The sequence below is a fragment of the Otolemur garnettii genome, unplaced genomic scaffold (genome assembly GCF_000181295.1).
Source record: "Otolemur garnettii isolate 467f Iridium unplaced genomic scaffold, OtoGar3 scaffold00009, whole genome shotgun sequence".
Taxonomy (NCBI): domain Eukaryota; kingdom Metazoa; phylum Chordata; class Mammalia; order Primates; family Galagidae; genus Otolemur; species Otolemur garnettii.
The window spans coordinates 25,769,864-25,784,714 of record NW_003852404.1 but is presented as its reverse complement, the minus strand read 5'-3'; the positions used below and the strand labels follow the sequence as shown (position 1 = coordinate 25,784,714).

Sequence of the window (14,851 nt, the reverse complement as noted above, 5' to 3'; positions counted from 1 at the left end):
AGAGATCAGGGTTTGTATTGTACCCATCACCAGAATAGTGTCCGCTGCACCTGCCACGCTCCTCCTGCATCCTCTCCCCTTCCTAGTGTCCAATGTCCTTACACTGCTTTATCATCACTGTGCGTACCCACTCTTTAACTCCAATGTATTAGTGAGAACATGTGTTTGTTTTTCATTTCTGAGGTGCTTCACACAGGATAGTAGTTGACAGTTCCATTCAAGTTGCTCCAAAGGACCGTATTTCATTCCTTTTTATGACTGAGTAGGATTCCATGGTGTATGCATGTATGTGTATCTGTGTGTGAATACATGTGCCCTACATATATATGCTCTATACATACATGTGTACATATACATATACACACACATACACACATATACACTGTGTTTTCTTTATTTGCTTTTCAACAGCAGACACTTAATTGATTCCGTATCTTTGCAGTAGTGAATTGTTATGTACGGGTGTCTTTTTGATATAATGGCTCCTTTCCCTTTAGGCAGATCCCCAGAAGTGAAATTCCTGGATATGGTTACTTTTCCCCCTTAAATTTAAAATAACAGTCACTAACTCCCCACTTTTAAAGAGGCCTGCAAATAACTCTCTGACTGTAATTTGGCAGCTTTCTAGGATTCAGATTTAGGAGTCAACACCAACTGATGTCCCCATATTTTTCTTAGCAGATCCTATCTCCTAAAACAACATTTAGACTGAATAGAGAACACACTTTAATGCATTCTTGGGAAAATTATCTTGATCTTTAATACCAGTCATTTTTTTATTTTTTGGTTTATGAAACCTTTTAAGAAGGTACTGTATCTCGAATTATAATGCCTAATGTGGTGCTGGATGTTGAACACATACTCAGCCAATGCTTATAATGAATGAAGGATAATGAATGGATGGAATACCTCTCATATCTGTGGAAAGGCAATTTATATTATGATAAAGACAACTTTTTATTTATTTATTTTTTTGTTGTTGAGACAGAGTCTCACTTTGATGCCCTTGGTAGAGTGTCGTGGTGTCATAGCTCACAGCAACCTCAAACTCTTGGGCTCAAGCAATCTCTTGCCTCAGCCTCCCAAGTAGCTGGGTCTACAGTAAATATAGATTTTTAAATAGGTTATTTTCTGTTGACCATGTTTTCCCCTTTGTGAACTACAAAGAACAATGTAGGAAAAAAGGTATTTAGACATTTTGTTATTTCTTGATTGTATTACACCGTGTACTCTATTTACTTATAACTTTCTTTCATAAGAAAACAATAAATTATATTGGGAGTCCAGAGAGGTCATATACTTTTTTTTTCCCAGCTTGTCTGTGGAGAGAGCATGGATTTGAGCTAAATCCAAGCCTGTACTATGTGATAGTTTTTTAGAGCAAGTAAGGATAAATAATCCAGGGAAAATGACGTGCAGTGACGTGTAGAAAAGCTTGTGACAAACACAACAGTGTAAATATTTCAGAGCAGCCAAAGCATTTATTACTTGAAATGAAATAGTAGGAAATAGTGGTAAAAAGATGTCTCTCCATTGTACTTTGAATGAACTTAATTATCCCAAGTGCATTGCATTGGCATTTCATGTATGCCTGTTCACTTAGGTCCTAGTTTGAATCTCTGAAAGTCAGACATTGTGTCTCACTTATTTTTACATCCTTCAGAGCAACTCACTTTTTCACTCAGTAAATATATACTGCCTACCTGCTTTGTGCCAGGTAGTATTGTACTGTTCTAGGTTTAGGGAGCATATCAGTGAATACCTCCAATCATATAGTACAATAATATATCCCTAACCTCATGAATCTTATATTTTAATAACAAATGGGGGTATAGATAATTGAATAGTAAATTATATAATAAATGTTTAATGGAGAATTGTAAAATCTTAAATCAAAGATTTTTTTTAATTATTGGCTTTTGAAATTTATTGAAGGGCAGTGGTAGGAGCAGATTGTCTCATAAAATGTTAATTTGGCAACAGTTAATATAAAGTGGCACTCAATAAAGAGAACTCTGTCAGAAAGATCCAACCTAAGCAAGCAGTCATGAAGATTCAGTGATACTGCAGCTGTGGAAATGGAGCAAAGAGAAAGGTTTTATTTCAAATATATTATACAGTTAGAATTACTTAGATCATGTTTTGGTATAGTTGTTTTAATAATATCTTTTGTTGTGGTTGGGTCCTAATAACCAATTTTTTTTTGGTATAGTTGTTTAATAATATCTTTTGTTGTATTTGGGTCCTAATAACCTAAATAAAAGCCATGTAACTGTTTATTTAATTTTGTTTGATTACTTACTTGATTATTAATAAACTGATAGCACTACAAAGTAGAAAGACGCTCTGTTAAAAGGCTCGATATCTGAATCCCAGCTTTCCCATTAAAAGAGATATCTTTAGAGATCTCTTCACCTCAGTAAGACTCTGTTTCTGTATCTTCTAAATGAAAGGACCCACTAGCTAATCTCAAAGATCCCTTCTTCCAAAAGTGACCCACTAGCGTGAAAGATATCTTATTGCTTCACTTTTAATGCACTTACTCTGCTTTCCATCTCATCAAAGGCTAGTGCTCACACAAATACACTTTATGTCAGGGTTACATATGGACAGAACAAATATACCAGATATTTGCCACATGGTATTTGGTGAAAGCAACAAATAACAAAAATGTTTCACAATAGTTCAAAAATAAGTCTAAAAAAATATGTTTTAGCAATAGTAGTTTTACTGTTTTGAGTTCTCTAGGTGATGCTGAGGAAAAGAAAAAAATAGCCTCATGAAGTAGAAGTTGACCTAAAGGGACAGTATTGAACGAAGTCTTACTGAGAAATGTGATGTGCTACCAGAACTCTATCCAATTTTACAATTATATTAACAATATTTTCACCAAATATCTGCCACGAATATTGTTTTCCTTTACTGACCTGGACTTTAATGTCAGAATATTTACTAACAGCTCGATCAATGTGAACTGTACTTTGTTTTAGGATGTATCAGGAATGCCAGCACTGTGTTCTCCAATTTCCCAGGGAGGGGTTGGTTTTGACTATCGATTAGCCATGGCAATTCCAGATAAATGGATCCAGGTAAGATTTTATGTAAATTTTTGTTTGTTTGTTTCTGCAGACATTATGTTGTTTCATTTATCTTCAGTTTATTTCTTTGTCGTGATCATTAGTTACAGATTATAATTGAAGTATTAAATTCTTCCATCAGTGCCTCTATTCTTGTGCTTCTTTTAATAAGGTGCCTCTCCAAATTTTTAAAGTTCTAATTTAAATTACATTTCTATTATTCAGGCAAGGGAAAATATGATTAATATAATGTTAGCTATATAAATGGGATTTTGCATCATCAATGCAATTATATGAAACTTCAGTGCTCTATATTTAATACACATTAAACTTCATCAAAGCATTCATTTCTGCCTACAAATCATGCATTAATGTAGAAGCTACTCCTTAATTCCCAGTACTCGCTTAATGGTTGAATTGGATTCATCCATTCCTTTCTTCGGCATTTAGAAGTCCTTACCGTGTGTCAGAGGAATGAATAATTATGCACGGCACTTTGCACAGCGTTTCTCAATTCTGTTTTATTAAATTTAATGACAGTTCAAGTGATTGGGATTTATTTTTATTTAATGTTTGCCTAAAGGGCCAAAGTCATTATATAGACTTAGGTTTGATACAGAACATTTTTGAGTGGCCACATCTATAATTATGTATAATGTATATGAATATGTATAATGAATCTGATATGTATACAAAAAATAATAACTTTCAGATGAGCCCCTTAGTATAGACATGACCTGGTTCACAGTGGTAGAAGCGCTTAAGTTTGGATAGAAAAACCATAGAGCCTACTCTGAAGGGAGTGGTTACTGTAATGATCTAACTCTTTCTTATATCCCCACGCAATTTGCATATGGCATCTCTGTGACATTAAACCTCTCCCAACATGACTTCTCCATTTCTAATTATTTCTTAAGCTTATCAGGTCTACAAACATATCGTTTATTTTTAAATAGGTTATTTTCTGTTGACCATGTTTTCCCCTTTGTGAACTACAAAGAACAATGTAGGAAAAAAGGTATTTAGACATTTTGTTATTTCTTGATTGTATTACACCGTGTACTCTATTTACTTATAACACAAATAAGTGTTCAAGCTTTTGTACGTGGAAATGTAGCCTGATTATTTACTATTTTATACAAAATGCTAAGCTTCGTAGAAAGTCCTTTATCAGCCCCCATCTCTTACTATTTCTAAGTCATCTTCACTTAGCAAAATTCTCCCCAAGTCGTTGCATGTAGCAGTAGTGAATTCCTTTTAATTGCCAAATGATCTTCCATGGCAAGGGTTTATTACAACATGTTTAAACATTCTATAATTAAAAAACATCTGAGTTTATCCCAGGTTGTGGACATTATGACTAAAGCTGCTGTTAACATTTGCATACAGGTTTTCGTAGAAACATAAGTTTTTATTGCTGTGGGCAAATGCATAACAGTGCCTTTACTGGAACACATAGTAGTTGAAGGTTTAATTTTTTTAAGTTACTGCTAAACTGTTTTACAGAATAACTGTACCATTTTATGTTTCCACTAGTAATGTTTGAGAGAATCTGTGCTGTACATCCTCACCAGCATTTGGTGATGTTACTAATTTGTTTTTCTTTTAGCTATTCTATAATAATACTTATATACTGGTATCTCATTGTGGTTTTCTCTTTTTTAATTATAGTGGGTACAGTATACATTGCAGATTTTCTCAGATGGGTAGTTTGGAAATGTTTTCTCCCATTCTGTGGTTGTCTCTTCCCTTTGTTTATTATTTCCTTTGCTGTGCAGATTTTAGCTTGCTATGATCCCATTTGCCCATTTGCCCATTTTAGTTGTTTGTGTTTTAGGTGTATAACTTGAGAAGTTCTAGCCCAGATCAGTGTTCTACCAGGGGTATCCAGACTTTTTCATTTCTCCTGCCACACATTGAAAGAGTAAGAGGTCTTTTGGGCCATAAATTAAATACACAAACACTCAGAGAAGCTGATTAGAAAAAAAAAAAAAAAGTCCATGCATACTTTTTGTGATGTCTAACCCCATTGATAAATAAAAAAAGAGTCCTCTCAACGTCTCTTCCTATCTTTTGATCATTTTCTGATTATATTATTTATTTACTGTGGAGGGTTTTTTCTGTTTGATTGGTTTGTTTGGCTTTGTTGTTTTGAGAGAGGGTTTCACTCTGTCAAGGTTGCAGTGCAGTATCCTTCTTAGAGCTCACCTTAACCTTAAACTCCTGGTTTCAAGAAATCCTCCTGCCTCAGCTTCCCAAGTAGCTGTGACTTCAGGCACTTGCTACAATGTCCAGCTTTTTTTTTTTTTTTTCTGTTTTCTTTGTAGAGACAAGGTTCACTATGTTACCCAGGCTGGTCTCAAACTCTTGGACTCCACTGATGCTCCACTTTGGCCTCCCAGAGAGCTGGGATTATAGGCATCAGCCACAGTACCCAATCAGAAGTTCTTTATATATTTTATATTCACATCCTTTGTTGGATACATGGTTGACAAATACTTTCCCCAGTCTGAAACTTGTTCTTTCAGCCTCTTCACGTTGGTTTCACAGAGCAAAAAAGGGTTGTTTTGTTTTCTTAGTTTTTTAAATTTTAATCAAAGTCAATTTATAATTTTTTTCTTTGTATAGATCTCTATTTCAGCATCCAGTTTAAGAACTCTTTGACTTTACTACATTTTCCACTAAAGGTTTTATATTATTCATTTTTATGTTCAAGTTCCTAATACATTTTGAGCAAACATCTGGGTAAGAATTAAGACTTAGCTCATCTTTTTCATTTTGCCTCTGGATGTCCAAACCTCCTAACATCATTTGTTGAAAAGTCTGTTTTCCTTTGATTGAATTGCTTTTACGTTTTTATCAAAAATTAGACATATTTGTGTTTGTCTATACATTTGTTCCCCACCACTGCCATATGTAATTACCACACATTTGGCTTAAAACAGCACAAATGTACTATGTTACAGTTTTGTGTGTTACACATCTGAAAAAGATCTTATTAGGCTAAAAACAAGATGTTGGCAGGGCTGCATTCCTTCTGAAGGCTCAGGGGAGAATTCACAGTCATTTCCTTGTCTTTTCCACCTTCTAAAAGCACCCTATGTTCCTTGGTTTATGGCTACTTTCTCTATCTTTAAAGCCAGCAGGACGGCATCTTCAAATCTCTAACACTCATGCTGCCTTTTTAGAAGATTCTTGTAATTACCTTGGGCCCATCCAGATAAGAGGGCCATCCTAGAGTTCTGCCCATCACAAAGTACAGTTGACACTTTGGACAGAGAAACAAATCCCTTCAGAACGAGCACACTGAATAAAAGATTGAGCCTGTATTTAGGACATAACCCTAAAGAACATCAGCTTTTGTGGGATAGAAAGAAGAAGATAATTTACAGGATGTGGAGAGTGGTGGTAAAAAACCAAAATAACATAAAATGTGAGTTTTAGAGTGGCAGACTACGAAAGGAATAAATTCATGGGAAGGAGATAGTGTCAGTAGTGTCAACATGCCCAGCAAGTATTTACCTAAGAAAGCAATTACTGACCTAGGAGAGGACTGTTTGAAATCTCAGCAAGATCAGTTACATAAAAGAGGTGTTACAAGGACAGAGCCAGATTAAAGATCAAATGGAAAAGGATGTGGAGACACAAAAGTGTGGTGTGTTAAGATATTATTTTATGATAATTAGCCTTTAAACTTTGAAATAATTGTTTTAATTTTAATTTTTTTAAATGAAGTACAATGCTCTCTTTTATTTAAACCTACAAAATGTAGCAAGTATATCTCTCCTTTATGAAAGTTACAAAAGACATATAGCACAACAGATTGCTGTCACCACTAATCAAGAGGTAGCAGTTATGACAGAAAACAAAAGGTTGCAAAGATCCTAAAATATAATGCGTAAGCCGTCTGCACAACAGCAAACACACACACAGACAGCCCGCCGCACAACGCAAACACAGCCGTCTGCATAACAGCAAACACACACCCCTCTGTCATTTAGACCTTCTGTATAAAAGTTGTGACTTTGATAAAAGTTTTAGACAATGATACTTTTGCTATGTAGATGTGCTTATATCTGCATGCCAAACATTTAGACTGATAAGATGTCTACAATTAAGGTAAGAAAAAATAATAATTTACTCAGAAGCTCATTTTTCTTTCTTGTATCCAGTTACTGAAAGAATTTAAAGATGAAGATTGGAATATGGGCAATATAGTATTCACTCTCACAAACAGACGCTACCTTGAAAAGTGCATCGCTTACGCAGAGAGCCACGATCAGGTGAGTAAATATGTGTAGAATTTCATTTTCCTTTCTTTCCCTGTTTTGCTGTATTCAATAAAATATCTAAATATAAACATATCTAAATATAAATTTTTAATATACTTAATATAGCCCGTTATATATGTATATATATTTTTATGTGCAAACTTCTCACAGTTGTAAAATGTTTCGAAAATTATTTTGTAGATCTAGAAATTTCAGTTTCAAAATGCGGTATGATGTTTATCCTGCCAGACTGTAATTAATAGATAGTATATTACAGCTGCAAATGTTCTCTTCTACATTCTCCTTGTCATAATGAAGAATATCGGTGCTGATCCAGGGTTATTTCAGCTTTCCTTTCTAGAGTTTTTCTTTTAAGCCTTTGGCAAACTTTCATCATTTGCTCCCTCGATCACCGAAATGTCTTGCTAATTGACCACGCTGACCCCTGTTCCTCCCAGCTTGGTTGTCTGTAAAACAGCCTGAGTATTTTCCAAAAAGCAAAGCTCATCTTGGCAACCTAGGTCCACTGGAAGTTTGTCATTTACGTCTACTCATATCTTGGCCCGTGGTGAAGTTTCCAGTTCCGTTCTCTGTCCAACTCTCCAACCTTTCTATTTCTCAATATTTTGAAATTCCTACCCAATTCAAATAGGTCAGCCCTTTGCAGTTACACACCTGAATCCACCTGCCTGCTTCATCTATGAAGCTCCTACTCCGACCTCATCACCTGGCTCAGATTCACATTCTCCATGAAGCCTTCCCTGAGTCATGGAGGGGAAGATGACTTCTTGTCCTAGTTTCCATCATGTTTTAGGGAGAAATTTGTTTTCCTTCCCTTTGTATTGTATTTCTACCTTTATCACTGTGCTGTTAGGAATCACTCAATAAACATCAAGAAAGGTGGAAAAGAGCCACTTAATTATTTAAAATCATACTAATCCTCATAAACATCAGCATAAAAATTTACTTTTTATAGATAAAAATTATGAGAGCAGTTAGATCTGAGAATATACTTCATCTGTGAACCTAAGCAAAATTATTTAAAATCTCTGTAGTAAGAAAATTGAAACTAAAACAAGTTTCTCTCTGTAATTACAGCAGAAATTGGTCATTTGATAGAAATAATGTAGGTTTTTTTTTGAGGTGTCTCCTCTAATTTTTAATAAAGTATAAGTACACTCGTGTTTGGCTAACTAAGTTCCGTGGGCCAAATCCTACCTGCTACTTATTTTGTAAATAAATATAGCTGGGACTGAGAGACATAGCCGTAGACATTCACTTAGGTATTATTTTTGTGCCATAGTGACAAATTTGATTAACTGAGACAGAAAAAGTGGCCCACAATGCCTGAAACATTTACTGTTTGGCCTTCTACTAAATTGGCTGAACTCTGACGTAGACACATACTAAATTTCACATCTTATAAATTGCGGAAGTGCTTTCTTATCCATAAATTCATAGTATCCTTGACCACAGAGCAGATCAAATAAATACCTATGTGCATCCTAGACCCCATTCTAGAGAACAATACTGTTAGTAAAGGGTCAGGGATGGAGATCGAGAAAGGGAACCTCTCACCAAATAAATAACTATTTGAAAATTAAAATGCATGCATAAATTAAGTCTTTCCATTACAGACTTCTAGAAGTTATAGCACAATTTCCCAGCACATGTTTATTTTGTATGAATGCATGAAGGAATAAATGAGTGGAATAAAACAATAGAATATGAAAACTGATAGTTTTTTCCCATAACTTTCTACCCAGTCTGTAAAGAAACGTAGAGTTACCAAGAATTATTTCATACGTTAAAGACTGAGATAATTCTGCCTGGTGTTGTCAGGTTGCAGAAGTGATGGTTGCCTGGTTATTTCTAAAAGCAAATGTTCACTGACTCTTAAGTGTGATTAAAAAAAATATAAATTCATGTAAGTAGATACATTTATAAAATGAATAGTACATACAAGTACATACATCAAAGTTAATATGTGGATGTTATTTTAAAATTTTTAGGTAACTCCTTAAAAAACAATTGAATTTGTAAAATTCACTAAATTTCTCCAATATCTCAACAGGAATTTGTAAGAGAGCAACTAGACACATATATATACTTCATTTGTGAACCTAATTAAAAGATACCAAAATTATTTTATAGTAGAATCAGAGATCTTAGAAATAAATAGTTATACATAAAAATAATTAAACAAAAATGGGGAAGATGAATTATTTAAGAACTAGTGCTATAGATGTTCTTATAACAATATTTTAAAGATAAGTTATTTTAACTAAGTAGGTTAGAGATAGGTTTGTAAGCAAAATTGTTTTTCTAAAATTGAAAATAATTATAATAGAGTACTGAAATCATGAGTTAATTTCTATTGTACATTTTACCCTGTGTCATTGTTTTGGCCCTGATGAACATTTTGCATTAGTTAGGTATTATTAGCAATGAATAATTCAGATTATTAGAAGCTTGTCTTTTGCTACCCAGGGCATTTTTGAGTTATCTGCCCCAATTATCAGTTATTATCTTTTCAGATAAAACAATCTAAATTTAGGTAGGTTAAATGCCAAATACAATGACAAAGCAAATTTACATTTAAATAGAAGTTTCAACCTGTTTTTTTCTGATGAGGGGGAAAAGGAACTATTGTAATATATTCATATATATGTAAATCTCGTATATATGAGCTATTCGTCTTATATACAGCTTATATAAATGATTTTTCAGAAAGTCTTCCAGTTTTTTGAAGCAAATGAAATCATGGTATACAAACTTTTAAAAATCAATTTACTATTTTCAATACTATAATAAATATTTGCACCAGAAAATAGAAAACATCAGCTTACATCATGAGATTTTTTTTCTCCAGGCTCTTTAAAAACAGAAATAGTGCTGAAAACAAATGTGTTGATATTTAACGTGTTTTACCAGCTCGTCTTTAGTGTAGAAAGTAACCACTGGAAAAATAGGAAGTTAATACTAATCTACACACCTCCTCTACGTTATTCTCCATCCTGTATTGCCGTGTGTCTTTCTCGTGTAAGTCACAACTGCTTAGTCCTTACACTCCTCATTCATCTCGGGGACCTTTCTTTCTGCAGGCCTTGGTTGGTGATAAGACACTGGCATTTTGGTTGATGGATGCTGAAATGTACACAAACATGAGTGTTCTGACTCCTTTCACTCCAGTTATTGATCGTGGAATACAGCTTCATAAAATGATTCGACTCATTACTCATGGGCTTGGTGGAGAAGGCTATCTCAATTTCATGGGTAAGTGTGAGTGAAGCACACATCCAATCTGTGTTTAAAATGTTAAGTTACATGAGATGTAAGTATATGATATAAGTCGTATAGAATATATTGTCTTTGCCTTTCAGATTTTTTGACATAAAATGGCAGCATTATATCTTTAATATGCTTCCATGTGTAAAGTCCAAAATTAAATTAAACCACTATAAGATTGTTTGTTATATGAATGTATGATACAAAACTATGGTCTGAAAGCTGGAATTTTTATTGACTATTGCTGTCAGTAAGTGGGCTTAACTATCTTAAAAACCCAGAATTATTATTTTCTGAATTTAATCATTTAGTTTATTTTATTATTGTAGTATTTACATGATAAATATACGACATAACTGGTAACTATCATATCATTAGATCTTAAACTTATATTTATTGGTGTTCTTTGAGATAATTCTATACTAATAATTTCTGTTATACGTATGAAAACTCAGGCTCAAGGATATTGTGATGGGGAAAAATGCCTTATTTTGGGAAATAAAAAAATATGACTATTCAAATGTCATTGTTGTCTGAAGGCGCTTGAATGATAAAATAGAAATCAGTTATTCTATTGGTAAAAATGAACATGTGAAGTTTTGGGTTTTAAGTGATTTCACCAGCTTTTAGCCTAAGAGGGACAGAAAAACATAGAAATACATACAGGAGGCTGATGTCTTTTTCTATAATATAAGCATTAGAGCTTTGGGGTACTTTATTTCTATTTAGAAGTTTTTAATGGAAATCTCCAGTTGGAATTTAAAAGCTTTTGCTAACTAGAGTTTAGAAAGTCAAGTCTAAGCAAGCACACACTAGACTACACCTGCACTACCTTTGGGGATATTGCTTATTTCTCAGAGTTACCAAAATTTGTTAACATTTCTAACCTCCCAAGAAATGACCTTTCTGACAATTAATTTTTTTTGTTACTTTTTAAACTTCTTGGTTAAAAGCTAAGTCACAAGCACACACATTACCCTAGGCCTATCCAGGTTCAAGATATAAATATTACTCTTTCATCTCCTCACTGCCTCACTGGAAGGTCTTCAGGGGCAAGAATGAGATGCAGTTTTCATCCCCTGTGATACATAAAAAGAACTAAACATAAAAAAAAATATTTTTTTAGTTAAAAAGCATGTTTACATAAATTTTTGAGATACTGTGATATGTATCCTATCTAACAACAACCATTAAGATCAATGTGGGTTTTCTTGGGACACACCAGTTTAGATAATTTATTTTGTTTGTTTCTGTCTTACGTATCCCTAATATTCCTAATTTTGAGTTGCAGACAATTCTTTCTCTCTAGTCGAAACTAGGAAATACTATTCACTTTTAAAAGTTTTCTCAGTTGTTTTAACTGGTTTTATAAATAGGTGTATACTCATATGAAAGAATCAGATATAGATAGGTAGTCAGGGTTTACTAAATTATGTTTATATTTTTATACCATTGATTGTAAGATGTCTATAGTAATAAATATCAATAAAAGCGATTAATGTTGGCATAGCGTTTTATACTTTCTAAAATATTTTCATGTAGATCATCTAACTTAATATTTAATTACAGTTTTTTAATATCAAATTTTAATTAAAAAAAAAAACCTGGACCAAAAGTTAGCTGAGTATTAACGTATGCCAGGGAGAGGTCGCAAGTCCCATTTGCTAATACCCCATCCTGCAGCTTGGGGACGTAAAGGGACAGACATGCTTCAAGTTGTACAAGTAGAAAACAGCTGGTCACTTGCCTTTGTTTCTGATTTACGATTTGTGAAAATTAAAACAAAATTATTCTTAGGTTAATGTCTAGATTAGCACAAATATACAGCTTATAAAAATATCTTTTATTGAAAAGACAGAGCATAGAGGTTAATTAACACTATTGGGTGGGAATCCGAGCTTGTCCCTTTTCCAGTGGTGTGACTGGGGTAGGATGAATCTATACTGTGTGCCTTCGTTGACTCAGCCCAGTAAGATAGAGTAGTGCGTGCCTCACAGGGTTGTTTGGAGGGTGAAATAATTTGATACTTATACAAAACACAGAGTATTTACAGACATGTAGTTTGTAGCTTAAATTTACTGGCACTATTTTTAACATTATCAGTTATTCCATTAAATATATGGCTCCTGAATGTTGATGTTCTAATTTCATCTGAATGTTTCTTTAGAATGTTATCTGATGGTACATTGTATAACGTAAAAGCTTTTTCTTAGATGTTAAATTCATTTATAATATAAAGCGCCAGGAAAGGTAATAATTCCTTGTTAAAATCAATGACATTTTCCCAATTTATATTATGTGATAAATTAAGTCTTTTCTACAGTAAATCTCACCAATATTAAATATGATTTTTCTTATTTTTTCATTCACACTGATGTCTAATGAATGTTGCTTCTAAACATTGCTCATGTTTAGAATGTTGCCTCTACATGTCCTTTCATGTCTGAGAAGGTCTGAGGTTTCTAGGATAAGCCGATATTATATCCATCACTTAACATTCATTATGTACCTATTGTGTATTTTTTATATGCATGTATGATTGTGTTGTGTGCATACATATGTGTCTACACACATATAGACATACACACAGATAAAATTTAATATGTTTTTCTGCTGTGCTTGTGCACGGAATTTCTACATACATCCAGAGAGAGAGAGTGAGAGAAGGCAAATTGACTTAAGCAAGTTCAATTTAAGAAGCAAATTTGAGATATATATACATATTAAACTATAAATGTAATATATTCATAACAATTCTAGAATTATTTTAATACAATTTATAAAGTTACCTCATGCTTCAGACATTTATATGTATCTATTATGCATGTACCAGTTATTACTAAGTGGTGGATATTCAGAGCTGAAAAACAATTCTTGCCCTCAAGGACTCAAAACCCAAAAGGGAAGACAGAGAAGTAACAAACAAGTATCTTTATATCACCTGTGTTAGGTCCTATGATCGACATGAGTAGGGAATGTCAGGTAAATATGTAGGAAACTGGCTTAGGAAATTGTTGGTGGAATTTACAAGATGCTTGAGTCAGAACAAATTGGAAGATGAAGGCACCAGAGAGCCAAGCATAGAAATCAGTAAAAGGCTAAGTTAGAGTAGAACTGAAGCAATGGAGTGATAATTTAAGATTAAAGTCGATTGGGAATATTAAACTCCAAATAAATGAAAAAACTGGGGCCTAACGAAAGCAATTTAGAGCTCACTCATTGTCAAGTTTAATGAAAAGATGATTTTCAGTCATTTAAAAATATTGTGAACTGTTCACTAAAAAGATCTAGTACTAATGATTGAGTGGCTTTAGGATTTCTTTTTTCTCTTTATAATATACTAAAAGGATGTGGTTTAAAATAAAGCATGTGATGACTGATAACCTACATGAATATGTGTTTACTACTTTTTAAATAATCTTTGCCTAAGTATATTTGATCGTTAAAGATAAATATAAAATGAAAAACTTCAACTTTATGCATAGGATGACTGCAATGGAATAGATGTTAATCACATTTAGGTAAACTAATAAAGCCATTGAAAAGAGAAAAACATGAAGATAGGGATATGTTTTGTCCAGCTTTCTAGTGATTACCTGGTCATTATGGATAAGCTTTCCCTTTCTAATGCAGTCAGCAGAAGCAGAGGGATGGGAGTCACATGATAAAGTCATGTGACTTTTCAGGAATTGCTACAAAGAGGTTTGGTTATACAGGCAAAATGCCTACAGTCTAGTGATTGCCATACTAGGGAAATGAGACACCAAGACTGATACTGCACTATTAATCCTATATAATATCAAAATGTCATTGATAGAACTTTTTATTAAAGACTATTTGGAATTCTGAAATACAACAGAAGAAGCTAAATATTAATTAATTTTAAATGCAAACATAAAAAAACATTTAAAATATCAAGTAAAGTATAAACTAAAATATAAGCATTAGGCATATATCTTGCTGACTTAAAATATTGACAAAGTAGAGCAGGTGTCCTCAAACTACGGCCCACGGGCCACATGCAGCCCACCTAGGACATTTATCTGGCCCGCCAGATGTTTTTGCCACCTCTGCCTGTCCTGCTTAGTAGCCAACTTATCCCAGGGCCCGCAGCCTGGCCCTCCAATGATCTGAGGGACAGTGAACTGGCCCCCTGTTTAAAAAGTTTGAGGACCCCTGAAGTAGAATGTAAATTTAAGAATCAGCTACTTAAAT

The 14,851-nt window shown here is 33.6% G+C and overlaps 1 protein-coding gene across 1 annotated transcript in view; it reads left to right on the top strand.

Annotated features, from left to right (window-relative positions):
• Nucleotides 1-14,851, top strand: part of GBE1 (1,4-alpha-glucan branching enzyme 1) — a 254,749-nt gene that overhangs the window by 176,037 nt on the left and 63,861 nt on the right. The window contains exons 10-12 of the mRNA XM_003783924.3: nucleotides 2,991-3,089; nucleotides 7,250-7,360; nucleotides 10,453-10,624. Of these exons, the coding sequence (XP_003783972.1) occupies nucleotides 2,991-3,089; nucleotides 7,250-7,360; nucleotides 10,453-10,624 (382 nt within the window). The remainder of the gene's footprint in view (nucleotides 1-2,990; nucleotides 3,090-7,249; nucleotides 7,361-10,452; nucleotides 10,625-14,851) is intronic.